General features: G+C 43.8%; 1 protein-coding gene across 2 annotated transcripts; it reads right to left on the bottom strand.

Annotated features, from left to right (window-relative positions):
• Window positions 1-759: 759 nt before the first annotated feature.
• On the bottom strand, window positions 760-25,602 carry Ptgr1 (prostaglandin reductase 1). Of its 2 annotated transcripts, XM_085677107.2 has the most exons (11): window positions 25,446-25,602; window positions 23,402-23,517; window positions 21,567-21,612; window positions 20,583-20,639; window positions 15,623-15,790; window positions 14,884-14,919; window positions 14,521-14,638; window positions 11,851-12,006; window positions 5,828-5,936; window positions 3,648-3,766; window positions 760-1,043 (listed from the first exon to the last, which is right to left on the bottom strand). In XM_085677107.2, the coding sequence occupies exons 2-11, from the start codon at window positions 23,505-23,507 to the stop codon at window positions 933-935; spliced, it is 1,026 nt and encodes a 341-aa protein (XP_085533233.2). In that variant the 5' UTR covers window positions 23,508-23,517; window positions 25,446-25,602; the 3' UTR covers window positions 760-932. The 2 variants fall into 2 exon arrangements, with proteins under 2 accessions (XP_085533233.2, XP_085533232.2); XM_085677106.2 differs by lacking the exons at window positions 14,884-14,919; window positions 25,446-25,602.

Below are 25,602 nucleotides of genomic sequence, written 5' to 3'. Positions count from 1 at the left end.
AAAAAGCACCACTGTACAATATAAGGTTTGTCTCTTGCCCTAACACTCCTCAGTTCCAGCTGTTTTGAATGGCAGATTCCTTCCTTGGTATGGTAAGTGGCCTTAGCCTCACAACACAGCACACACAGCACACCAGTGTAGGCTGGCCCTGAGACCTCCAGATATTAGCAGTGTGTTCTGGTTTTGTTTTTCTTCTCGTATCATAAGTATCAAGTATCATAAGCAAGTGGGGCAGAAACCTTATGCCATCAAACTCACCGATTTCTGCACGCAATTAGTTCACTTTAAGCTTTTGGACACTGCTCCCGTTAGCTTGAACGTTGATCTTGACAACTGCTTCAATCAAACTGGCCTGTGGAAGCCTCTTTATTACTCACTGATGTGGGAGGCTAAGCCCACTGTGGGAGGTACCATCTCCTAGGCAGTGGATGGTGGACTGTACAAGAAAGTTAGCTGAGCACCAGCCTGCATGAGCTCGCTAGCAAGTGGCGTTCCACCACAATTTCTGCTGCATGTCCCTGCCTGTGAGTTCCCTGGTTAGAGACGAAGATAACAGAATACACAGCAGGCCTGCCTACAGCTTCCTCCCCTAATTTCTCTCACTGACAGGCAGTAACCAGAAAGTGTAAGCCGAGTAAACCTTTTCCTCATCGAAATTGCTTTTGTTGCAGCAACAGAAAAGAAAATTAGAACAGACACCAAAGCCATTATTTCTTACAATCACCTAGGAGGCGCTGAACTACGCAGAAACATGCCTGCTTGTTGTTTGTCAGGAGATTTTTATTCTCTATCATAGATTTTAAAAAATCACACAGGTATTTTAGTAGATAGGTCAAATTCCTTGCAGTTATATCTTACATAAGGCAGTGTACATTTGTACCAAATGAATAAAGAAAACTAATCCTCCGGTGATGATGTTTATGTCATTTTTTTCATGCTTTCACTATTGCCTTCCCCAAATTTTCTCCTTTCAACATTCCCATGAACGTTGCTGGCATCTTCTCAAATCCTTCGTGGATGTATTCATGATACTGGATTTTACCCTGCATCAAAACAACAATTACGGGTTGATTTCATTTTCCAAATGATGTTCTCTTCTCATCCTAGCAACAGTTTTATCAGGTATACAAGAAGAATCTTGAAATTCTGAGATGTCGGCCCTCTTGTCTATGGCTAACAAGATCTATGGGCAGAGTCCACACAACACAATCACAGTGCGCACTCACAGGTAACAAACAGGCAACAGTTAAGCGATTCCCACGTACCTTGCACAGAAATGTTTAACAATGTGATGATCTCAGAAGAGAGGGAAAAAGAAAGGTACACCCTCAACAGATGCTGTTTTTCTCATATCTAGTAGCCCAATGACAGGAAACACCACACCTCAAGTGAGACTGGAAGAGCTGGGGCTTGTTCAGGAAACGTAAATACCATGGAACTTACACTTTGTTCTCCCTTCTAACCAAGGTTCACCCTGCGTGTTACCAGTTACTTAGAAGAGAGGGAGGGAAGGGTTCATATCAGAGAAGATTTTTTATGTACTTTACAGATTCAAGGATTGTTTGGTTCTCTCAAGACAGAGTTTGGCTATTGTAGTCCAGGTTGGCCTCGAACCCGTGGTCCTCCTACCTCTTCTACTGCAGGCGCATAGCATACTGCTACACCCAGCTTCAGGGTTTTTGTTTTTAAAGGGGTTTTATGTAGAAACCCAAGTTACCTGATAATGTTTGCACATCATACATTCCAGGGATGGCTGAATACTTTTTATAGACTTATGGTCACGCCACCTGCTTGAGGTCACTCAAAAAGCACACCAAAAGTGGAATTTGAATCCCTGACTTGAAAGCCCTAGCCCATTCCTACTTTAAAAGGACAGAGACCCCGCCCCCCCATATAGGATAGAAAGCTAAAATCTGGTGTAATGATTAAAACTACAAAATGAATATTGCTGTGGATTGAACTATGTCCTACACACCACCCAAATTCCTCTGCGGAAGTCTTAACTTCCCCAGTAATCAGAATGCAAGCATCTTCTAAGACTGGATGTTTAAAGACATAATTAAAACATAATGAGGTCATATGAGCATGTCGTGAGCAAGCAGGACTGGTGTCCCTTTTGGAACTAAGGCAGACACAACCAGAGAAGGCCACCTCGGGAAGAAAAACCTCTGGAGAAGCAAGAACCCGCGGGTGCTCTGATCTCGGGTGAGCAGCCTCTAGAATAAATTCCTGTGGCTTAAGTCACCCATCCTGTGGTACTTTGTGATGGCAGCCCTAGAAAACGAATGTAAATACGAGCGAAATTTTTATTTTATTTTATGATTTCTTTAACTTTATGTACATTGGTGTGAAGGTCTCAGATCCCCTGGAACTGGAGTTATAGACAGTTGTGAGCTGCCATGTGGGTGCTGGGAATTGAACTCGGGTCCTCTGGAAGAGTAGTCAGTGCTCTTAACCACCAAGCCATCTCTCCAGCCCCGAAAATTTTAATAATAGGGGAAATTAAGGTATAACAGGAGGGTATGTAGGTATTCCTATACTGTCTTCCCAAGTTTTTCTTATCAATTTGTAATTGTGTTAAAATAAAAAGTGTATTTTTTTAAGTTGGGGGTCTCAGTGAGGGAAAATGTTTGCTTAGCGTTTGTGAAGCCTTTGAGTTGAATCCCAGCATTGGGCTGGGGAGTAGGGGGTTGGGGCAGGAAACAATGAGGTGAATTAGAAAGAAATCAAGGCAATTCAGCTTCGCTGCTTCTTGTTTGAAGCAGTTCTCCACTCCAACCCCCAAACGGTGGGCACCTGTTGTCCCAACTGTTGTCTTTAGGACCAAATGGCTTGATAAGAGGAGATGCAGAGAGAGAAGCAGCCAGGTAGTAGGGCACACATCTTTGATATCCCAGCACTCAGGAGGCAGAGACAGGCAGATTTCTGTGAGTTTAAGCCAGCCTGGTCTACCAAGGGAGCTCCAGGACAGTCAGGACTATCACACAAAGAAACCCTGAATCAAGAAAAAAACAAAAGCAAGGAGGAAAAAAAGAATGGAAAGAAAGAAACTAAAGAAACTGTATGTGTAAACATAGACAATACCACCTGTAGGTATTCTGTTATAAAACGGATGGGTCTGAATAGCAATGAAACTCAGAGAGGCTATGGGCTCAAGTGGTGCATGCCTGTAACTTCAGGGTTTAGGATGCTGAGAAAAGAATATCATGAACTCGAGATTAGCATGGGATACACCATGACATACTGGTTCCGTTACGGCCTTCACCCTCAACCCCCAAACAAAAATTTAAAGAAATTTATTTCCCTTTTTAAGATGAGGAAAGAATATTTATAACTGAAAACACTGATCCAACACACAAGGAGAAACAGAAAAGGGAAGAACTGGAGGCTGGAGAGACGCAGTTAAGAGCACTTGACTGCTCTTCCAGAGGTCTTGAGTTTGATTCCCAGCCACCACATGGTGGCTGCCAAACATCTGTAGTGGGATCAGATTCCTTCTTCTGACGTACATGAAGACAGAGCACTCAGATACATAAAACACATGATTAATAAATCTTTTTAAAAAGGGGGGATTGAAGGACTGAGGGTTGTGAGTTGCAAAAGTCTGTGGGAGCAGGTGGGCCGTGGGAGTGGCTGGGTCCCCTTACCTCTGAGACCCAATTCATCAGGTCTATCAGAGCCTTCTGGCGGACGTCTCCCTGCCAGCGGGTAACGAGGAACCCCTCCATGTGGAGTTGCTGATAAATCACAGCCTCTGGGGGTGGGCCTGGAAAAGGAGGATTCACTCATTGTGACAGGGTCCTGGGACGTGTCCACAGTGAGACACACTGTCACGGCTCTCCAAGTACCCCCTCCCCATTCTGTTTCCTCCACTCCTTTCTGATCCACAGGACCAGCACTAACCAAGCAGTGGGGAAAAGAATGGTCCAGGGACATCCGTACCCCAAGCCCCAGAGCCCGTGAGTATCTACGCTCCATAGTGAACCAGAAAGCAGGAAGGGAGAAGCCGCACTGGCTGCCTGGGAGCCAGCAGCTGAGGCATGGTGCAGGGTTGGAGTTACACACTCTCCAAGAGTCAGTGGAAGTGGGCTTATGGAATGGCAAGGTCGGGGGGGCAGAAGCAAGGCATCTTCGGTCTCTTGGACAACTGGTGTCACTCAAGGCTGAAGTCTCCACTCACTACTTGGAAGAAAGAACCATTGGTAGTCAGGGAAATGGAGCCTTGTCTTGAACCAATAGAAATTGGCACATGAGGCGGGACAAATATAAATGCTGGGATGTGCCTCGGAATAAGTGCATTAAGTCATAACAAAGCCCATGCTCAGACCGTCCCTACAGCATGGCACTTCTTCAACAGGCCCACAGCAACCATATTTCCTTTTGAGTTAAAGGTCCAACCTGGGCTAGGGAGATTGGGCTCAGCCAGTAAAATGATTGCCATTCGACATGAGACCAAGAGTTCAGCTCCCTGGCACCCATGTAAAAGCTAGGCACAGCAATGCGAATTTGTAACACCAGGTAGAAAGATCCTTTGAACTCATTGGCCAGCCATCTAGATGAATGAATGGGCTCCAGCTTCAGTGAGAGGCAATAGTCTCAAAAAGTCAAAATGGAGAGCAATTGGGAAGATCCCTAAGGTTGACCTCTGACCTCCATACATACCCACACGTTATGTGCACACACCATCCACATAGGTGGGAACCTTCATTTCCTCATCTTGGAAAAGACTGAAAAAGTGTTGCTGAGCTAAGTACCCCAACAGGAACACTGGTTTCTTTTTTGAGTGCAACAAAGCAAATATGGTTGTACGCTGATAGAAATACTGACTTGTCTCTGAGCTATACTGATACTGAAATGTGCTAGAATTCCTGGGCCTCAGAAGCAAGACAGAATCCCATCTGATTAAAATAGACAACTCTACTGCCATCTCTAAGAACTATTTGAGTAGCAGAAATTCAAAAGACTAATTGCTAAGAAAAAAACCTAGGTCAGAAATATTTGATTGTACCTATTTAGACTATGATTAAGAAAATATATCCTGGAACTGTCTTTGGTTGGCAGACAGATGGTTTTCCAAGATTCCACCTTAGCATCATTTGCAAAAGAAGATGGGGGGGTGACCCTATCAATGAGATTGCCAAGTGAATATAGAGTTTCCTGGCTGGAGAAGGCAGTGTTTTGATTTTCCATAACTCATGAGGGAATCTGCAATCAGTCCGTCTTCAGCCCCACCTGCTCTAAGCTCCCCCATCTCTAGGCAGTTCTGCTGCTAATCAGTGCTACGGAATATTATTCACACATCAAGCCCAGGATTGAAGAAGTATGCAATTGTTCTGTGGTCACCCATATCCTGATTAGAGACCCAACGATTCCTTTTTCTTCTCCTTCTTCTTCCTCAGGGGTCTCAAATAAACCTATCATCCTGATAATAGAGAGAAGACCCGATGTGAGGAGTTGAAGCACTGGGCTCTGTTTTGTGTCAGCCATTCATCTTGTAACAGAGGCTCACACAGGATCCCTCACAACACAGAAGCAGAGAGCATAGGGCTTTCAGCTCATACTGCGTTTGGACCCCTGGGAGTATAAAGGAGAGGGAGGGAGGGATTTCAGTATAGAAAAGTGAGTAAGAGAAAGATAGAGCACACAGAGAAATGAAAGAAGCCAATCAAAGAGCATGTGTGGCCGGAAGGCGGGAGCAGCCAGGCCTCTTTCTCTTTTTGGGGAAATTGCCAGACCCCACCAAGCACATGAAGACATGATAACCACCCCCGTCCCATCCACAAGTCTGTGAATCTGTCCAGTCCTCCTACATGCAGGTGCACAATACCTTGGGAACGTGGACCAGTGAGGTTATACTGAGAGATGGCCCCACAGATGGCAATTCTCCCAAACGTCTTCATCTGGGATATGACAGTGTTCGAAAACTCTCCACCTACCTAAATAGACAGCCAGAAAACAAAACATGTTAAATAATGTTAACAATCCATTAAGGAGAATCAACAAAATTGATTAAATCAATACAGCAGTTGTAAAGATTGTGGCTAAAATACATATCAGAAAAAGACATTTCCAAGAGGTAGAGGCAAGAGGATCAGAAAATTGAGGTTATTCCCAGCTACCTAATGAGGCTGAGGCCAGCCTGGGTTATACAAGATGGTTTGCAAAAAAGAAACATTTTCATCTGACCTTTGAAACATCCTTTATATAGTATAAAGCTAGTATGCTAAATATTAGAATCTTCTGCATAGCCCAATAGTCTCATTGTCTTATAATCTAAAGGCATATAAAAATATTCAAAGGGTATTTAAGGAACAAAGCTACCAGATTCATACTTTCAAATTTCAAAATATACTGCAAAGCTCAATTAAAGCAACAGGAAACTAGAAATACAGGTCAGTGGAGCCAAACTGAATCCAAAGGGAACCTTACAATTTGCTGTCGATTGGTTTTCCACATGAATGAAGGCCAAGACGGTTGATAAGGGAGGAAAGCCTTAACTGCTGGTTCAGAACTGCATATCCACATGGAAAATATCAGAAGAGACTCTCCTAACTATGCACACTGATGGCTGAATATGTAATACAGAAAGGAGATTCAGAACCAACATCTAAACTCTCGGCAGAAGCAAAGGAGCGAGTACCAGTGACCCCGAGAAGGCAACATTCCTAGACAGCACAGCAAATGCCCAACCAACCAAGGAAGTAATTGAAATGTCTGTGGTTCTAAGGATACCATTTGGAGAATGAAGACAACTCACAGAGCCAGAGAAAAATTCTGAAAACCATATATAGTCAATCTGCATACTCATAAGATCCCATAAATGTGAACCATGTTACTCGCTAAGATTCATCTGTGCCTTCCAAAGGGGTCCCAGGTCATTTGCAGACACAGATAGTCCCAGCAAAGACTGAATGAGCAAGGTGATGCTGTGCCTTCCTGTTATACAGAGATGACCAAAGGATGGGGACAGTGGAGCTCTGGCCCTTCGCAGAATGGAGTGAAGAGTGGTTATCCACTTTGTGGGTTTAAGGGCAAGTTACTTAAGACTTCAGTTTAGTGTAACACGTCCAAACCTCATTTCTCTTTTGTAAAATTAAATAAACTACAAAGAAGGGAGGGTAAGGATTAAAGATTATAATTCACACAACAAATATTCTTGTGTAGTCATTTTGCCTAGGAGCCATAGTTTAGTGTTCCTGGTGACTTTACAGAACACAGCTACTGCAATAATGAAAATTAACTGCAATGAAGAGACATGTACTCATATATAAAGAACTGATAATCCAGCTGAGAGTAGGCCAAAGTTGTGTACACATGTCCCCAAACATGATACACCTATGTCCATGAGCAATCTTTAGTGTCATTTGTCTCGGAAATGTAAATCAAAACCATACTGAAATCACTTCAGCCAGATTAAGATGGGTATAAGAAAACCAGTCATGCCAGGCAGTGGTGGCGCACACCTTTATCCCAGCACTTGGGAGGCAGAGGTAGGCAGATCTCTGTGAGTTCGAGGTCAGCCTGGTCTACAGGTTGAGTTCCAGGATAGGCTCCAGAGCTACAAGGAGAAACCATATTATGGCAGAAAAAGAAGAAGGAGAAGGAGGAGGAGGAGGAGGGGAGGGGGACGAGGAGAAGCAGGAGAAGGAGGAGAAGGAGAAGAAGAAGAAGAAGAGGAAGAGGAAGAGGAAGATGATGGAGAAGGGTTATCTGTCTATTGTGTTATTTTCATTGGTCAATAAAGAGACTGCCTTGGCCCCTTGATAGGACAGAAAATTAGGTAGGCGGAGAAAACAGAACAGAATGCTGGGAAGAGGGCTATGAGGCAGACGCCATGGAGTCAGCCACCAGGTCAGACATGCTGAATCTTTCCCGGTAAGCCACCACCTTGTGGTGCTACACAAATTATTAGAAATGGGTTAATATCAAGATATGAGAGTTAGTCAGTAACTAACTCTCTAGAGATAATGGGCCAGGCAGTGTTTAAATGAATACAATTTGTGTGTTATTATTTCCGGGGCTAAGATAGCCATGCGGGAGCCAGGTGGGATGAAAAGCAGGCCTGCCCGCAGCTCCTCACTACATATGGCACCCAGACGTGGATAACTGAATCCACAGAAAGCCTGAGAAAGCTTGAAAAAGAATAGAGTAAAGCTTGTTTTCTTGGTATGATAGCAGCAATTTCTCAGGTCTGCTCTGCTTGCTAGAGGCAAGCAAGGCTCTCATCTAAGAGAGGCTTCCTGACTCAGCGTTAGCTGCAAAACTTTGCAGCTCCTTTAAGAGGTCCCGCCCCGAAACACTTAAACGGCATTGATGAAAAGCTGAACACATGCTTTTCGGTTTTCAGCCATAGCAGGAAAAAAGCTGTGCTGTTTTAAAATGCCGGCTTTCTGGGCCGTCCTGCCAGGGCAAACTCTGACTCTTTCAGGCTGGCAGTCTGACTGAGAGTGGTCTGTGAGCAGAATGCTGCAGCTTGCTTGCTGACAAGGACCTTGAAACGCCATAGAGTTGTGGCAGTGAATACAGCTCTGGCTGGTACCTCTACCATGAGTCTGGAAAGCTAAGGAATGGACTGGATCTAGCCGTCAAAGCCATGGTTTTAGACTCATGTGGTCAGAAAAAGAGAGATATACAGTAAAAAGAGAGTCAAAGAGGAAGAAAACCTCTAAATGGTTTACTATGAGTTAAAAATATATGTAGGCTAAAGGTTAAAGTTCTTAGGGTAAAAAAGGAAGAAAGAGAGTAGTTGGGTGTGGTGGTATACACCTTTAATCCCAACACAAGGGAGGCAGAGGTAGATTGACCTCTGTGACCTCAAGGTGTGGTAGTACACACTTTTAATCCCAATGCCTGGGAGGCAGAGACAGAAGGATCTCTGAGTTCAAGGTGTGGTAGCACACGCCTTTAATCCCAGCACTGGAGAGGCAGAGACAGACAGATCTCTGAGTTCAAGGACAGCCTGGTCTACAGAGTTATTCCAGGACAAAGATATACAGAGAACCTGTGTCAAAAAGTAAAAGTAAAAATAAAAGAAATAGAGGTTAAAAATAAAGCTGCAAAAAGATGGAAAATACACAGAGAATCTTGATACTGTATGCTATTATGCTCTCTTTGAGTTATTTAAATGCTGAGGAAGGAGCAACAGCTGCAAAAAGATATTTGTTTATAAATGCTGCTGAACTAATCCAAGATAGATATGTTGAAAATACCTTGACTTCTGAATTTGGATCTAAGGATATGATACTTTGGAAAGGAGGTTTTTCTTTTGTTTTCACAGAGGATGAGACCCTGTGGATTGCTTCTATCCCAATATGGTATGATAGACCACGCCCTCCTGAAAGGTTTCTGTGAATACCCTCAAAAAATTACTTCACTCAACTGCCGACTGAGATGAACCTGGCAGACAGGTTATACCATGAAAGACCTGATTAACTGTGCCCCTATACAGCAGGAAGAAGTTTGGAGAGAGATAACTACGTCCATATTCCCAAATATTGCTTATAAATGTTCTTTTACATTTAAAGGGGGATATGATATAGATATGAATAATTTGCATTGGTATGGATTTTAAGGTCAATTTTGTTTTATGTGTATATATTTCTGATTTTGATTGTGTAGTTCATTTAAAAATGCAATGTATAATTAAAAATATAGGTTGTTAATGGATAATCATCGATAATAGTCAAGCTTGTAGTAATGTTAGTCTGAATTTTTAGAAGTGCATAGATATATTTCAGATATTTGAAAGATTCATATCTTTCAAAGACTACAGAACATGGCATTTAATGTTTTAATAACTTAGGACTTTTCATGACAATGAGACATGTCTGCTCCTGGCAGCACCAATCCACTTCAAGAGAAAGATGGGCATCAAAGAGGCTCCTTATGGAGTTGGTTAGCCATTTGGGCAAGAAACAGCTCTTGCCTGGACTGTTATATAAACTGGACACAGAGAACCCGCAGAGAGAGGACTGCTGAACTTGCCTAAAGGTGAGATGATCTTTCAGGGTTCCTGATTTATGAAAGAGTCTGTGAGACATTCTGCAGGACACAGCAGTTAGTGACTGAACTGCCTTTGAAATTTCCTGCTTCATGGAAATGTCTCTGGATATTATGGGCCTGAAGGCCGAAGATGGGTGCCCCAACGATACAGAGGAACTTTGGGTGACTGTCCAGGCAGCGAGATGTCTCTGTCATTTCTAGAGTTTTGGAAGTTGCTTACTTCTTGTTTACTTAGGTAATATTATATCCTTCTGGAGTCTTTGATGGAGTTGAAGAATGGCTAGTCATAGTTATAGTTTTCCATTATTATGATAAAGATATAGTTATAAATATTGTGACTGTAATTCTTGCTTGATAACTGTTTTGTTATATATAATTTTACTATGTTAAAATGAAAGCCTTTCTTTTTTGTTTAAACAGAAAAAGGGGAAATGTAGGAGGAGGGTTATCTGTCTATTGTGTTATTTTCATTGGTCAATAAAGAGACTGCCTTGGCCCCTTGATAGGACAGAAAATTAGGTAGGCGGAGAAAACAGAACAGAATGCTGGGAAGAGGGCTATGAGGCAGACGCCATGGAGTCAGCCACCAGGTCAGACATGCTGAATCTTTCCCGGTAAGCCACCACCTCGTGGTGCTACACAAATTATTAGAAATGGGTTAATATCAAGATATGAGAGTTAGTCAGTAACTAACTCTCTAGAGATAATGGGCCAGGCAGTGTTTAAATGAATACAATTTGTGTGTTATTATTTCCGGGGCTAAGATAGCTGTGCGGGAGCCAGGTGGGATGAAAAGCAGGCCTGTTCGCAGCTCCTCACTATAGGAAGAGAAGGAGGAGGAGGAAGAAGAGAAGGAAGAGGAGGAGGGGGAGAAGGAGGAGAAGAAGAAGAGGAAGAGGAATAGGAAATCCAGTCATTACAGATGGCATTAAGGCTATGGAAAAATTCTAGCCCTTTGAGACTACTGGTAGGAATGTATGTCAGTGTAGTCATTTTGCAAAAATACATTAGCAATTCCTCAAAATGTAAACATGAAGTTTCCATATGACCTAGCAATTCTACTCATAGATAAATATCCAAGAGAAAAGAAAATGAATTCAAACAAAAATTTGTGCATGAATGTTCACGGTAGCATTACACAATGATCAAAAGGTGTAAAGAAATCAGACACCTATCAACTGATGAATAAATACAAAATGTAGTATATCCATACAATGATAGTTCACTCATTAAAAAAAAAAACAAACAAGTACGAATGCCTACTACAACACAGATGATCTGGAATCATTTAGCTAAGTGAAAGCAGCCAGTCACAAAAGAACACATTTTTGAGGAAAGAAGGAGGAGGTAACTGAGGATTAATGTTTCTTTGGGGAGTGATAAATATTCAACAACTGTGGTCACAAAGATAGTTTGATACTAAAAATGGTTAAGATCTGAACTTTCTTTCATTTGCAGTGCAGGGACTGGATGCAGGGCTGTGGACATGGCAGGCAACAAGCCCTATTGCTGAGTTACATCCCTAGGCTAAAATTTTACAGTGGGTTTATTTGTTTATGTATTTATTCAGTGCTCGATATGGGTACATGGTAACATTAGGAAGCCCAGGCTTGCCTTGAGCCTGCTATCCTCCTGTCTCAGCCTCATGAGTGTTTGCATTATAGGTATAGCTACTATGAATGGCTATGCAGTTTAAATGAGTGAATTCCATGGTCTGTATATCTTAACAAATCTCCCCTCCCCCATAAAGAGTGTACTTGATTTGTATATTCTAGATGGAAACTTTAGAAACATGCTCCTTTATGTAATACATTATTGGTGAATCAGGTAAGCTCAGATTGTACTTACATTGTCAAAATAGCAATCATAACCATCAGGAGAGGCTGTTCTCAATGCTTCTTCCAAAGATTTTACTGTCTTGTAGTTAAAGGCAACATCGAATCCGAGCTTCTTAAGATAGTTAACCTTTTCATCAGACCCTGCGGCACCAACGACTTTGCAGCCCTAAATTGGGGGGGAAATGCAGACTATTAATGAAGCAGGGCCCAATTCCACGTTCCTAGTCTTACACAATCTTGTTACTCAAGAGTACACCTTGTGCAGGTCAACTTTTCCACACTGTGACAAAAACACCTGAGAAAACAATGTTAAGGAGGAAAGAGACAACTGGCTCACAGTTTAACTCCATGTTTCTGGGATGTATGTTATGTTTATCACAACAGAAGGGCATGACATTAGGAAAGCCACGCAACTATGGCAGCCAGCAGAAAGAGACAGAGACAGAGAAGAAGAATCTAAAACAACCTTCAAAGACAATTCCAGTGACCTACTTCTCCCAGCTAAGCTCTTTTAGTTTGTCCCATCTACCAACAATGCCATCAAACCATCCGATGAGCCTGTCCATAGGCTGCTCCACTGATGAGGTCAGAGCTCCCACAATCCAATCACTTCACAAAAGTCCCAGTTCTGAAGTAGGAACCAGCCTTCAACCTATGAGAACACAATTCCTATCCAAACCACAGCACACCCCAGGTGCAAGGAATTCCACAGGAAGTCAACAGACCCTGATGGTGAAACTGGTCCCCAGCCTAGACCTCACCTACAGCTAGCCTGACCACTCAGTAGATCTGCCTGGTTTGCAGTTCATTTCAACCTGCCGCTTTAACAACCTGGTCACTTGGCCTCCCGGTCTCTTCACTCTGGGGCATCTCTTTTCCTCCAGTGACATAAATCTATCTTGGTGTGGTATTTCATCTTTGTTGTCGCTGTGTTAATTGTGTGTGTGTGTGTGTGTGTCTGTGTATGCACACATGTGCAGGTGCATAGAAAGGCCAGAAGACAGCATCAGATCCTCTACATCTAGATAAACAGGTGATTGGGAGCCACTATGCGGGTGCTGAGAACTGAACTTGGACCCTCTGGAAGAGTAGCAGTGTTCAGAACTGCTGAGCCATCTCTCCAGTACAGTGCAAGGCTTCTTTGGAACATCATTTCCCCTTTTTCTCAGGTAGTTTTAAACTTTTATATTTATTACTAACCATGTGTATGCACGTACGATATGTAGGTATGGGTGGGTACATGCATGTAACAGCACATATGTGGAGGTCGGAAGAGAACTTTGAAGACCTGGTTCTCCCCTTTTCCTTGCACCTTTATATCAGAGGCTGAACTCACGTCGTCAGGTAGGTACAGCAAACCCCTTTACCCATGGAGTCATGTCTATAGTCGTCTATCTTTTTAATAAAACATTTCCAATTTAAATATTGGAAATACTTCTCATTTAATTTTGTAAATCTAGCCTATGCTAAATATAGCGAGACCTTCTGAGTTCAGAAAAAGAGAAAAACAAAGCCTACAAATCAAACTCATGTGGAACGACACAGGCAAAATTCTCCTTAAATGCTATCAGCTCCGGGGTAGAGTCTGTGCTTAGCATGTCCTAGACCCTGGTTCAGTTACCAGCCTGCCCCCAAAGCCATCAGTTCCAAAGGTTTCAATCTATAGTGTGCCACTATTTCTTGAATTTTTGGAATGCTAGAACAACAAATGTAACTCGTTGGTTCTAAGGATAACATAACAAAAGCTGAGATAGTGTTTATGAGATTCCGCTTCTTTCCCCATGCATGGACTTACTCACCTAAGTGTTTCCTGCAACCTCAGTTGTGTCCAAGCACCTGTTAGTAACAGAGGCCAGCCCTTGGCTACCGGGTATAGCCCACATTCAACTCTATTCCACTGACCTTGCCCTATAAGAACACGTCCTAAGTCCTGTACAGAAGCCTTTGACAAAGCTACATCACCCAGCCAGGTCACCTGAGAACATCCCCAATATGAGAAAACAAATCCTAACCAGGTCTGAGCTGCCTGTTATCCCGTACACTGGCCATCAGACTGGATCCCTTGAGCAGAGAGCTGCCCAGATCAGAGTCTACACTCTGTTTACATTTCTGTTCCAGGAGCTCGATCCCAAACAATGGCCCCACCACCTATACTGATTGCTCATTTCTTTCTGATGTAACAGCCTTTGCCATAGAGCCATGTGCATGATGACTCCTGGTTCGGCTGACCTCAAGTCCCTCTTTGTATTTCTGGAATCGTGAAGGAAGGCAATTAAACTGAGCAAGAGAATGCACAGTAAAAACAAAACATATGTGTGTGTAATAAGACATATTATATATGTGTGTGTATGTATATGCATTTATACATACATATATATTTTATGTGTGTATGTGTGTGTATCTCTGTGTGTCTCTCTCTCTCTGTGTATGTGTGTGTGTGTGTGTGTGTGTGTGTGTGTGTGTACTCAGTAAGCCAGTTGGGTTCATGCCTGACTTGCTATCTGCTGTGTTATCAGTTAACACTGGTCAGCTCACCTTTATTGTTCTCATTTCCTCATTTTCCCCTTTCTCAGCCTCTGTCTTCTAAACAAGTCCCAGCGAGTTGATCGTACACCCCCCTGCTGCATTCCCAGCATGCGCCGTGGGTCCTGTAGAGGCGTGGCTGGGGGAAGACACTTACCTTGAGCTTGGCTATCTGCCCCACTACTGAGCCCACTGCTCCTGCTGCTGCGTTGACCATCACTGTCTCTCCACCCTTCACGCCACAGATGTCAAGCAGGCCAAAGTAGGCAGTGAGGCTACGGGAAACACATAAGGATGCAGGAATAGATTCAGACTCTCTCTCTCTCTCTCTCTCTCTTTCTCTCTCATCTCTTTCCCCTCCACACTTTCCCGCTCAGACAGTGGTGGTGCATGCCACTTAGCACTTGGAAGACTCCCAAAACAAAAATGAAAAATGTTTGTATCTTTAAACCATATGAATCTCAGACCCCATCATTATGCTCTCAACATCTACTGGTTCAACTTTCTAAATCCCACTTACGCTACGGTTTGGAGATGAGCTGTGTCTTCCCCAAGCCTCTTGTGATAAAGGTTTGGTTTCCAGTGCAGCAGTGTTCAGAGACAGAGATTTGACAAAGTGATTAAATCATGAGAGCTCTGATGTAAGCAATGCATTAATTCCATGATGGATTCATAATATGATAGCATTGTTAGGAGCTGGGACCTAGTCAGAGGAAGCAGCTCACTGAGGACAATGCCCTAGAAAGATACATCTCATTTCTGGCTCCTTGTTTTTCTTCTCTTCCTGGGTGCCATCAGATAGACAGTTCTGCCCCATCATTCCCCTTATACCATGATCATCAACCTTGTCCCAGGCTTAAAACAAATGTGCTAATGTACTGAAATCATGATTTGAAAGAAAACTTTCCTCCACTTAAATTGTTGCTCTCGGGCATTCTCACATAAATAGAAGCTGACTCCGGATGAAGATGAGAACATGTGGAATTTGTCATTCTGTGCCTGACTTACTTCACTTAATGTCCTCTGGGTCTGTCTATGTTATCATAAAAGAGCCTTCTTTCTAAAGATATATTGCATTCTTTTATGTACAGCATTCTCTGCATTCATTCACTTAACAGATTCTTCTCCGTTTGAGCTCCTTCCTTTTTCATTCCTAACAGTTTTTCTCCAATCAGCCCTTGCATCTTAAGTCTCTCCTTGCTGGTTAAGCTATAACGTTAGACGTTCTGACAAACAGAACATGCCATGAGAACACTTACCCTGGCATGCCAACGGCCCCCAAAGCCAAAGACAGCGGTAACTTCTCCGGCCACTCTGCAGGCAGTTTTCTCAACCCGTTCCCATCAGAGATGGAATGTGATGTCCAGCCTAATAAAGCCACCACCACGGTTCCTGTGGGAAAGGCTGGGTTTTTGCTTTCCACAACTCTGAAAGATGAAAGGACAGTAAGACTGGTGATGTCTTTTCCCATTCATGGGGGTCAGGATGCTTTGTAGGGAACGTTCAGCAGAGGGCATTGAGCTAAGTTGTCCATGACTGACTCTGAGGAATCTCTCCTTAGTTCTTAGTCACGTGGGAGCCATCAAAGAACATTCTCAACTGGTCCCACACCATTCCCTTTCTCTGCCCATTTCTCTCCTTATTTAGCAAGGGTCCTCTGTCCTCTGGATCCAGGGGCCTCTCTCCTCCATCCTCTACACATCAGCCTTTCCCCTCCCTTGGGGACCCTCTCTGTCCCCCAAGTCCTCCTTTCTCTTGCATTGTTAACATTTCCTTCTCTGTTGTCCTTTCTCTCAGCAGTAAGGAAGCACAACTTGGCCATTTTCTTTTTTTTTAATTGATTTTTATTGAACTCTACATTTTCCTCAGCTCCCCTCCCTGTCTCTTCCCTCCCCTTCAGCCCTCTCCCAAGGTCCCCATGTTCCCAATTTACTCAGGAGATCTTGTCTTCTTCTACTTCCTACTTCCCATGTAGATTAGATCTATGTAAGTCTCAGGGTCCTCATTGTTCTCTAAGTTCTCTGGGATTGTGGTTTGTAGGCTGATTTTCTTTGTTTTATGACTAAAAACCACTTATGAGTGTGTACATGTGATAATTGTCTTTCTGGGTCTGGATTACCTCACTCAAAATGATGTTTTCTAGCTCCATCCATTTGAACATGGCCATTTTATAATCTCATCTTTTCCCTCCATTTTCTCCATTTTATAGCCAAATTTCCTCATTCTCCATCCACATGATACACGGGAACAATGTGCCTTCCACCTTCACCAGCCCACTGACTTCACAACCTTCTGATTGTGAAACACAGTGGCTATTTTTTTTCAACATCTCTGAATTATTTATTTGTTATTCATGTGTATGGAGGAGGGGAAGACAGATACCATGGCATTTTGTGTATGGAGGTCAGAGGTCAACTGTGGAGTCCGGTCTCTTTCCGTCACGGGTTCTAGGCATGGAACTCAGGCCAGCAGGCTTCTCTTATTCAATGCCTGACTCCACCTCTCTACCCCGCCCTTGTAGTCCTAGGACACTGACCTCTGACCTCTGGCCTCTGGCCTTTCCTTCCTAAGCTGCCTCATCTACTGATTTCCTGCAGCTCCTCTCACCCAAACCTTACTTCTTGAATGCGCTCCCCAAGTTAAAGCTAAATATCACATTTATTTTAGAAAGTTTAAATAAAATGAAAATATCAGACTGAAATCCTAGCTCAGTCGTATAGTACTTGCCTGGTACATGCAGGCCTGGGCTGAATCATAAGCACCACAATTTTTTAAAGCAAAATTTTAAAAAAATGCTTAAAAAAACAAACAAAAATATCAGCTATAATCCTACAACATAAAGATAACAGCTAATATATTGGTATATTTCAAGGTAATCTTAATGATGATTTAAAAATATACAATGTATATTTACATAACTGAAGTAAAGTTTTGCAACCTAATTCTCTCTCAACTTTAGATTAGCTTTATATAATTTATATATTTTTTGTGTTATTAAGAATCCTTTAGAGCTGGGAAGTGGTGTCACACTCCTTTAATCCTAGCACTCAGAAGGCAGAGACAGGAAAATCTCTGTGAGTTCAAGGCCAGCTTGGTCTACAGAATGAGCTGCAGGACAGCCAGAACATTTACACAAAGAAACCCTGTCTTGAAAAAATTTTTTAAAAAATCCTTTAGATACTGTATAGTTTTTACTTCATCAGTAGGGTTGGGTTTTTTTTTTTGCCAGTATCATTCCCAATATAAATTACATTTTAACTAATTATTGTTATTGTTTTTGAGATAGGGTTCTCTGTGTGGCCATGGCTATGCTGAAACTCACTATGTAGACCAAGCTAGCCTTGAACTCACAAAGATGTGTCTGCCTTTGCCTCCCATGTTCTGGGATTAAAGGTGTGTGCCACCACATCTGACTGCTAATCTCATAAATATGAATTTATTGTTTTCTTAAGCACCTTGCCAAGAACCCTGAAGGCAGCCCTCTCTCTTGCTACACAGTGCCAAGTTCTTTTCTAGAAGGTTCTGCTGTCTTCGAGTGTATCTTCCACCTGTGAGCATCACCTAATGAACCTAGGAGTCATGCTTTAACATCTTCTGATTTTCAGAAGATACATATGTTTATTTCTTTGATTAACAAAAAACTTATAAACGTTACAGAAACAAAGCCTGCTGACAGGTAAGAAAGACAGACTTGTGGGTGAGGAAGGATACTCTGCCCTGGAAGAAGTGCTTTTAAAGACATATCTCCTCTAAAGGATCCCAAACAAATCCTAAAACCCAAATAGGATTTCAGCAAACGGTATTATTGTCATACCTAGCTAGTCACTTGAACACTCTTCTTCTAACATAAAAATGGCTGGGAACTTTTAACTAAAAGTAAATATAAAAGAAAATGTCAATAGCTATTTTTCATCATTTTGGAAGAGTTCTTAAGCAAATGAGATGAAACCTGAAGGCCACAATTACAAATATGCATGGAGAGCTATGATTGGACACTAGAGAAAGGCATAGGCCTGAATCCCTGCTACAGAAGCAGTCCTTACAAACTGATAGAGCAGAGATGGGAAAGTCCTACATAAAAAGTGCAAAGACCACAAACATAGCTCATAAGAGAAAGCTGACCACTAGCTCACAAGATGACGGCTACCAATATAACAAAAGCGAGGCAAACTAAACAAGACCGAGGGCTGCACATTCATCTCAGGTCACCAAGACTGATGAGGGATGCGGGACCAGGCAAACAGGTTGCTTGATAGTGTTCAAAGGTGAAGACACCCATGCCATCTTTGTGAAGAATTTGTCAACATCTTTTCAAAATAAAAATACGTATCTAAGGCCAGAGAGACACGCCTGTGGGTAAAAGTGCGTGGACCCTGACTTGAAGCCCAGATCCTTCAGTGGAAGGAAAAGACTGATTCATGAAAGCTGCCCTCTGACCTCCACGTGTGTGCACCATGGTACTTGCACACCCGCTCTGACCTCCACGCTTGCACCATGGTACATGCACACCCACTGTTCTCTGACCCCCATGCATGCACCATGGTACATGCACGCCCGCTGTTCTCTGACCTCCATGCGTGCACCATGGTACATGCACGCCCGCTCTGACCTCCACGCGTGCACCATGGTACATGCACGCCCGCTGTTCTCTGACCTCACTCATGCACCATGGTACATGCACGCCCGCTGTCCTCTAACCTCACTCATGCACCATGGTACACGCATGCCCTCTGTCCTCTCTCCATGTGTGCACCATGGTACATGCACACCTGCTATCCTCTCTCCACTCATGTACCATGGTACGTGCACGCCTGTACTCCACACCACATGCTAATAGTAACAAATAAAATAGCCCAAAATGAAAGCACATGCACAACCTTGTGTAGAATTTACACTCTGGTGACTATAATGTATTTTTGTTTTGTTTTGTTTTGGTTGTTTTGTGTGTTTTTTGAGACAGGGTTTCTCCGTGTAATCCTGGTTGCCATGGAACTCACTCTGTAAACAAGACAACTTAGAACTCAGAGTCTCTGCTGCCTCTGCCTCCTGAGTGCTGGTATAAAAGGTGTGCATCACCACACCTAGAGGTGAATATAATGCAAAGCCTTCTTGTCTGAGCGGTCAGATACATGTGTGTGCTTATGTGCGCACACACACACACATGCAAACTTCATAAAGAATTACTGGTAGTAGAAAACTTTGAAAATAGCTTATCAGTAGTAGATTGAATTAAATGGAAGAATATAATGGAATAATCTATAACTTTAAATAAACATAGATGATATTTTTATGCACTGACAATAAACAGTGTATGACTTACTGAGAAAGCCTATTTGCTGGTAGGCATAGAATTTTATTCAAAGTAGAAGTCTGTACTTAGCAGCTTTTGAAATAATACAGTAACAACTGACTCAGAAGGGGGAACTTTCCAGTTCTAAATTTCAATTTATTTGAATTTTTACAATAATCATGGATTAGATATATAAAACTTTATTTACATCACTAAAAGTAAGGATGGCAGAGAGGCTAAGATGATAACCCTACATCCATAAGAGTTGGTGTTGCCAACTCGGCTGAGAACCACCCAGGAGATTAACCAGTGCATACCCCTGGCTGGTTATGTTCTTATGAAGGAAATAAAAGATCAAAGAAAGCTGGGCTGCGGTGGCTCATATCTTTAATCCCAGCACTCGGGAGGCAGAGGTGCGCAGATCTCTGAGAGTTCTGAGTTCCAGTCCAGCCTGGTCTACAGGGATACACGGAGAAACCCTGTCTTGAAGAACCAAAAAAAAAAGGAGCCAAGAGAACCAGTTATCAGCTAGTGCAGTGTTCTCTCTCTCTCTCTCTCTCTCTCTTTCTCTCTCTCTCTCTCCATCTCCTCTCTCTCCCTGTCTGCCAGGAGGTAGGAAGACGCTCTCCTACAGGATCATTTTTCCCACCTCAGGCCCAGGACCAAGAGAGGCAAGGGCTACATACTGCATCCTATGAAACGATGAACCAAAGCGAGCCATTCCTCCCTTTAAATCATTTCCCTAAGGTATTTGGTCACAGCTACAGCATCCTTCCGCCCCTCTCTGTCAAGAAGGAGGCAGCTCTTCCCAAACTGCTTCCTAGAGAACCACAGAGGCTGGAGAAGGAGCTGTAGGAGCAGAGAACAGACAGACCCGGCAGGAGCTGGAGGACATTTATCTGAATGCCAAGGCAGACGCAAATACTTACCTAGCCACTTGCTCACCCATCATCTTATCGCCTTCCTTCAGTCTTTTTGACGCAATTCTAAACAGAAAAAAAAGGAAAAAAGGAAAAAATATTCTTAGCATGCAAGACTATCTGGAGGGAAATATCTTCAGCATCAAGCCAAATGGCAAAACACTGGGTCAAAGCAGCATCCAATATACCAGGGCAGTAAACCAGGTGAGATGCAGCATGAGGTGGCTCTGCCTTGGACCCCAAAATATGCATTCTATGAATGAATGTGAGAGTCTTACCACTCTGCTCAGTTAGAGGTGAGTTTCAGTCAACCATACTCAAAATACTACACGGGCCCTGCTAGTATCTGCTACCCCAAAACTAAGCACCCCTGGAAGGATGCTAATTGCCATTTTGCTTTATTTACCAGGGTCTCCCTATGACTGGTTTTAAAGTTGCAGTCTTCCTGTATCAGCTTCTCAAGGTATGAGCCACCACACCCAGTTGCTAGTTAATATCTTTAGGTGGTATCTTTCCACAGAGAGTTGAATCTTTGCCAATCAGCTGTATTACTTATTTAGGTTAAAAGAAATTGCTGACGTGCCGTTGAAGGGCATTTGTTCCCTCTCTGCCCTCCAGTGCTTTTGAAGTTATAAGTCTGAGTCAACTATGAATCACAAAACACAAAACACTGGGGAAGAGAAGGCAGCAAGGCCTGGTTTTCGTCTTAGCAACTTCTGCTCCACTGTTGCCAGTAGGGAATGGGCAATGGAGGCCAGCTCCTGCCCCCTTTCCCCATCTCTCCTGGAAGCTGCTCTAAGGAGCAATGGAAGGGAACCCTGCGCAGAGCCGACCTTGGGCTACAGAAGATGAGACCCTGGAATCTCACCACTGTTACAACACAGGGAGAACAGGGAAGCCTGCTGTTTCCATCATGGGCTATCCTAAAAGATGAGCTGCAGTTCTTCAAACTAGGGGCCAACAAACATGAAAACCTGAGGAGGGAGACAGTACCTCATGTAAGGATCCACAGAGAGGAACAGGGCTTCCAGCAGGACCTCTACAAAAAAAAAAAAAAAAAAAAAGGCATCGAGATGCAGCTAGCGACACAAGCCAGGAAGGCTGCAGTATCCTGGCATTCTGAATAAACAAGCCTAGTCTTTCTGCTTAGGGGCTCCTGTTCATCTGTGCTATTGATGATTAATTTTACCATGCTGGGGATTGATTCCAAAACCTTGTGCACATAAGGGAAACTCTCTTACCATGAGTTTCACACTTCCAGCTCCCCACCTGTGCTTCCCACTGAAGAGAAGAAAGGCTTTCACGTCTGACCCAGCCCAGCTGATGAAGATGATGACGATGATGATACTGCTACCTGTACTATTTTAGGGGAATCGATCCATTTGATATTTTCAACTATTGCCCCATCCTACTTAAGGTCAAGTTAAGTAACTTAACACGGTCACTTTTGCAGCCGCCATGGTACGGTGTTCAGGTAACACCTTAGCTTCCTACTGCTGTGATAAAGACCACAACCAAAACCAATGTGGGCAGAACAGGGTTTATTTCAGCTTATCCGCCCCAATCAAAGGCTAATACAAAGGGACAGAGGGGCAGGAGCTCCAGGAAGGCACCTGGAGGGAGGAATTGAAACAGAGGCCATGAAGGAACACCACTTCCTAGCTTAGTCTCATCTGCTTTCTAAATACAATCTAGGACCACCAAGGGTGGCAGAGCCCACAGTGGGCTGATCCCTCCTATGTGGATCATTGACCGGGAAAATGTCTATAGACTTGCCTACCCACAACTCGATAGAGACATTTCTCTCAGTTGAGGTTCTTCTCAGATAACTTTAGCTTGTGCCAATTTGACAAAACTAACCAGAATGCATAGCATTTTACTAACGTCTTCAGTCAATACAAAAGAAGACGTATTTTGCTATAGTGACCTCCTCTGTATATTTTCTGGAACTCTGAATCCAAGTTTTGGCCACTGCAACTTAATCTCAGTGAGTGATTCTGTCATGGCACGTGACAGTACCCTGTTCTCAAAAGCTAACTCACTGCAGCACCCTAGGGACACTGCTCACGGGCTGGACTCTGGGTAGAACTGCTGAGACATGCTCGCCTCTCTGTTCTCAGGCTCACCAGGACAAGGAGACAGCCTCCTCTGTCAAAGCATGAAGGATAAGGCTCCCAGGCATGAGCTCCATCAAAGATACTGGGGAGGGGGACCCATGATGACATTCAAGCTGCATAGAAAAGAAACCCTAAAAAGTTGTGGTAGATTGCAAAACGGACATAAACGGTTTTTTATGGCCTCCTGGCCACTCTTCCCATCAAGAAATTTGCTTCCGTGGGTTGAGGGTGAAACCCAGTGGTTACCTAAAATCACGAAGAGGAGGAGGAGAAGAGGTGGCAGAAAAAAAAAAAAAGAAATTTGCAGTCTTTGAATCTGGGCAGCTTGCTTTGATCCATGGGATTTTAAGAAAAGCAATGTAAGTAGAAACTTGAAAATTTCTTGAACACTGGAACTCGCCAACCCACAAGACCACTACAAGGAAAGAACCCAATCCAGCTGTCCAGAAAAGAGGGCCAGGAGCTGCAGGCTGACCCCAGTAGAAAGCCTTCTATTATTAGGCAGGTGAATGAGACTTATCCTAAAGTAACTAACCATTTAGCCCAGGTGAGAGACCTACAAAGAACCACCCAGCTTAAATTAGCCTAAGCTGTGAACACTCAGAACTTTTGTAAACTAACAAGAAAAACTGTCTGAAGTCAAACTTGGGGATGGATTCTCCGCTAGGCAGCAGGAGCTAACGGCTACAGCCTCTGCCAGCTCCGACTTACCTCCATTATTTAAGGGTGGGAGCTCAGTTGTCTTCAGCTCGAAGTTGCTGTCAGTAGGGAAGCCTTCAAAGTGCTTCTTCAGGGTCCAGCTCTTGGCCCGCACCATCGTGATGTACCTAGAACACGGTAAACACGTGGTCAATGATCATCTCATAGCCCCGAGGCCAGAAAGCACAACCCTATCACCATATAATCACATCCATTTAGATTACACTAAACATTTCATGTGTTTGATCTCATTTTATTCCCATGGCTTTTCTGAAAGAGTCATTGTTATCAATCACTTCAGGTGCGCAGATGCGGAAACAGGCTAAAACAAGCTCTCAAGGCAAAAAAAAAAATTATATTAAAAAAAATGTTCAGCAGTTTCTCGCCTCTCCTGGGGTGACTCTTCAGGAAAAACCTGAAATACAGGAACCAAAGTCACGTCTTTTTTTTTTTTTTTTTTTTTCTACAGAAGCAAAGACCTCATAGCCACTTGGGGGCGCCGCTGCTCCATCTCATTGTCTCTGGTTTCGGCTCCAAAACGGAAACTGGCTTAAACTTGCTTCCAGGTAAAACCAACAGATAGATAATCTAAACTGCACTGTGCTTTAAAGGATTCGGGGCACAGAACTACACATCATCACGTGGGACCTCAGTAAATTCTCCAGCTCAGGACTGACCAGTTTGCTCCCTACACCCTACGAACAGCCTGACTGGAGGACGGTGAGCCGGGAAATCCAAAGCCCAGCTCTTCCCAACTACTTGTCTCTGAGTTTGAGAAATGATTCCCGTTGCCCAGGCTGGCCTGAGTGAGCTCGCGACCCAACCCTCCCGTGAACCATCATAAGGTGCTGATGATGACCTTTTGCGAAAACAAGTGCTCCTAAATCCTCTCTCCAACCACTCCACTCCCTTCCCCTCCCTCAACTGACAGAGCACAGCTTACATTGAGAGCTCACAGTGTAAGCGAAGGAGAGCGTTTAACAAGTCCGTCATCTTCTTTACCTACCATTTTATGATGAAACACTTGAAATCTGCTTGTTTTTGAACTAATCATTGTTGCCAAGACTCACACTATCTGACTCTGTGCCCTTTAACCAACAAACCCTTCAACCCTTCTCAGTCTCTGATAACTATCATTCTGCTCCACATTTCCGAGTTCAATGTGTTGTTTTTCTGAGACAGGGCGTGGCTGTGTAGCCCAGACTGGCCTTGCACTCCCTATGTAACAGAGGCTGTTTTGGAACCCTTCATCCCCTTGCTTCCGTGAGCGGGGACAGCAGGCACGCTCCACCACACTCAGCTTGAGTCTGGTTTATTGTTATTGTTACTTTGTGTGTGCGTGACCCAGGTCGGGGGGCGCATGCGTGTCACCGAGAGCTTGTAGAGGTCGGAAGACTGCCTTTAGAGTGGGTTCGAGTCTTCCATCCTTGGGTTCCAGGGATCGAACTCAGGTTGTAGGACTTGCGGAGCAAGCATCCTCACCCGCAGAGCCATCTTACAGGAGGATTTCCATTTTATTTTGTTTTTAATACTCTTCATATTTCCGTCTCTCTTCAAAACAGTAGCACCTGTACCTTCTGAACTCGCCACAAGTCTAGAAGGACCCCTTTGAAAAGGGTCCTGGGTACAATGCCTTGGTGCATGATCCAGCCTGCTCGGTTGCCTTCCTACAACGCTTGAGCGAATCCCCACCCCTGTCTTTCTCATTGGCTCCAGTTTAACAATCCTGCAAACTCCTATCCCAGATCTTCCCGGGTGCAGGCGTTTCCGCCACAGGCACGTACAGTCGGACTGCAGGCAGACTTTGCGGTTTCCCTAACTCAGGTCTTAGTCTCTCCAAGAAGCTGCAGGGACCGCGAGGCGATTCTGGACTCCCTAACTTCCTGAGTGCAGAACTCAAGGATCACCAAGCAGCGGTATATGTTCGTCCGGGTAGGGGAGACCTCCCACGCTCACTTGCTCAATGAGGATCTAGATGCTCAGCGGGAAGAAAGAACCGGTCCGACGAGGGAAGAGGGAAAGAAGAGGGATCAAAAATATTAGTGTGTCTACTTACAGAAGCTTACAGAAACTCCTTCCCTGGGAGGCCGCTCTGAATGCTCAGCTTAGCGCCCAACAGTTGACTTTTGCTGGACTGTCGGAGAGGGCGGGGCTTCTCCAGGGAGGAGCAGCTTCAGCCTAGAGCTAGCGTCACAGCATGGCAGGGAAGGGAC

Source organism: Myodes glareolus, chromosome 16, assembly GCF_982192425.1.
Source record: "Myodes glareolus chromosome 16, mMyoGla1.1, whole genome shotgun sequence".
NCBI lineage: Eukaryota > Metazoa > Chordata > Mammalia > Rodentia > Cricetidae > Myodes > Myodes glareolus.
The sequence above is the reverse complement of the archived record's forward strand: the minus strand, read 5'-3'. Positions and strand labels throughout refer to the sequence as shown.

Excerpts from the sequence above, each read along its gene's own strand:
- Ptgr1 (XM_085677107.2), bottom strand. The coding sequence starts at position 23,507 with ATGGTGCGGGCCAAGAGCTGGACCCTGAAGAAGCACTTTGAAGGCTTC. Across the intron at positions 5,937-11,850 it reads ATGATTGCTATTTTGACAAT|GTAGGTGGAGAGTTTTCGAA; the intron begins GTAAGTACAATC and ends CTGTCTATTTAG. Across the intron at positions 3,767-5,827 it reads CACTGGTCCACGTTCCCAAG|GCCCACCCCCAGAGGCTGTG; the intron begins GTATTGTGCACC and ends CTCCTTTTCCAG.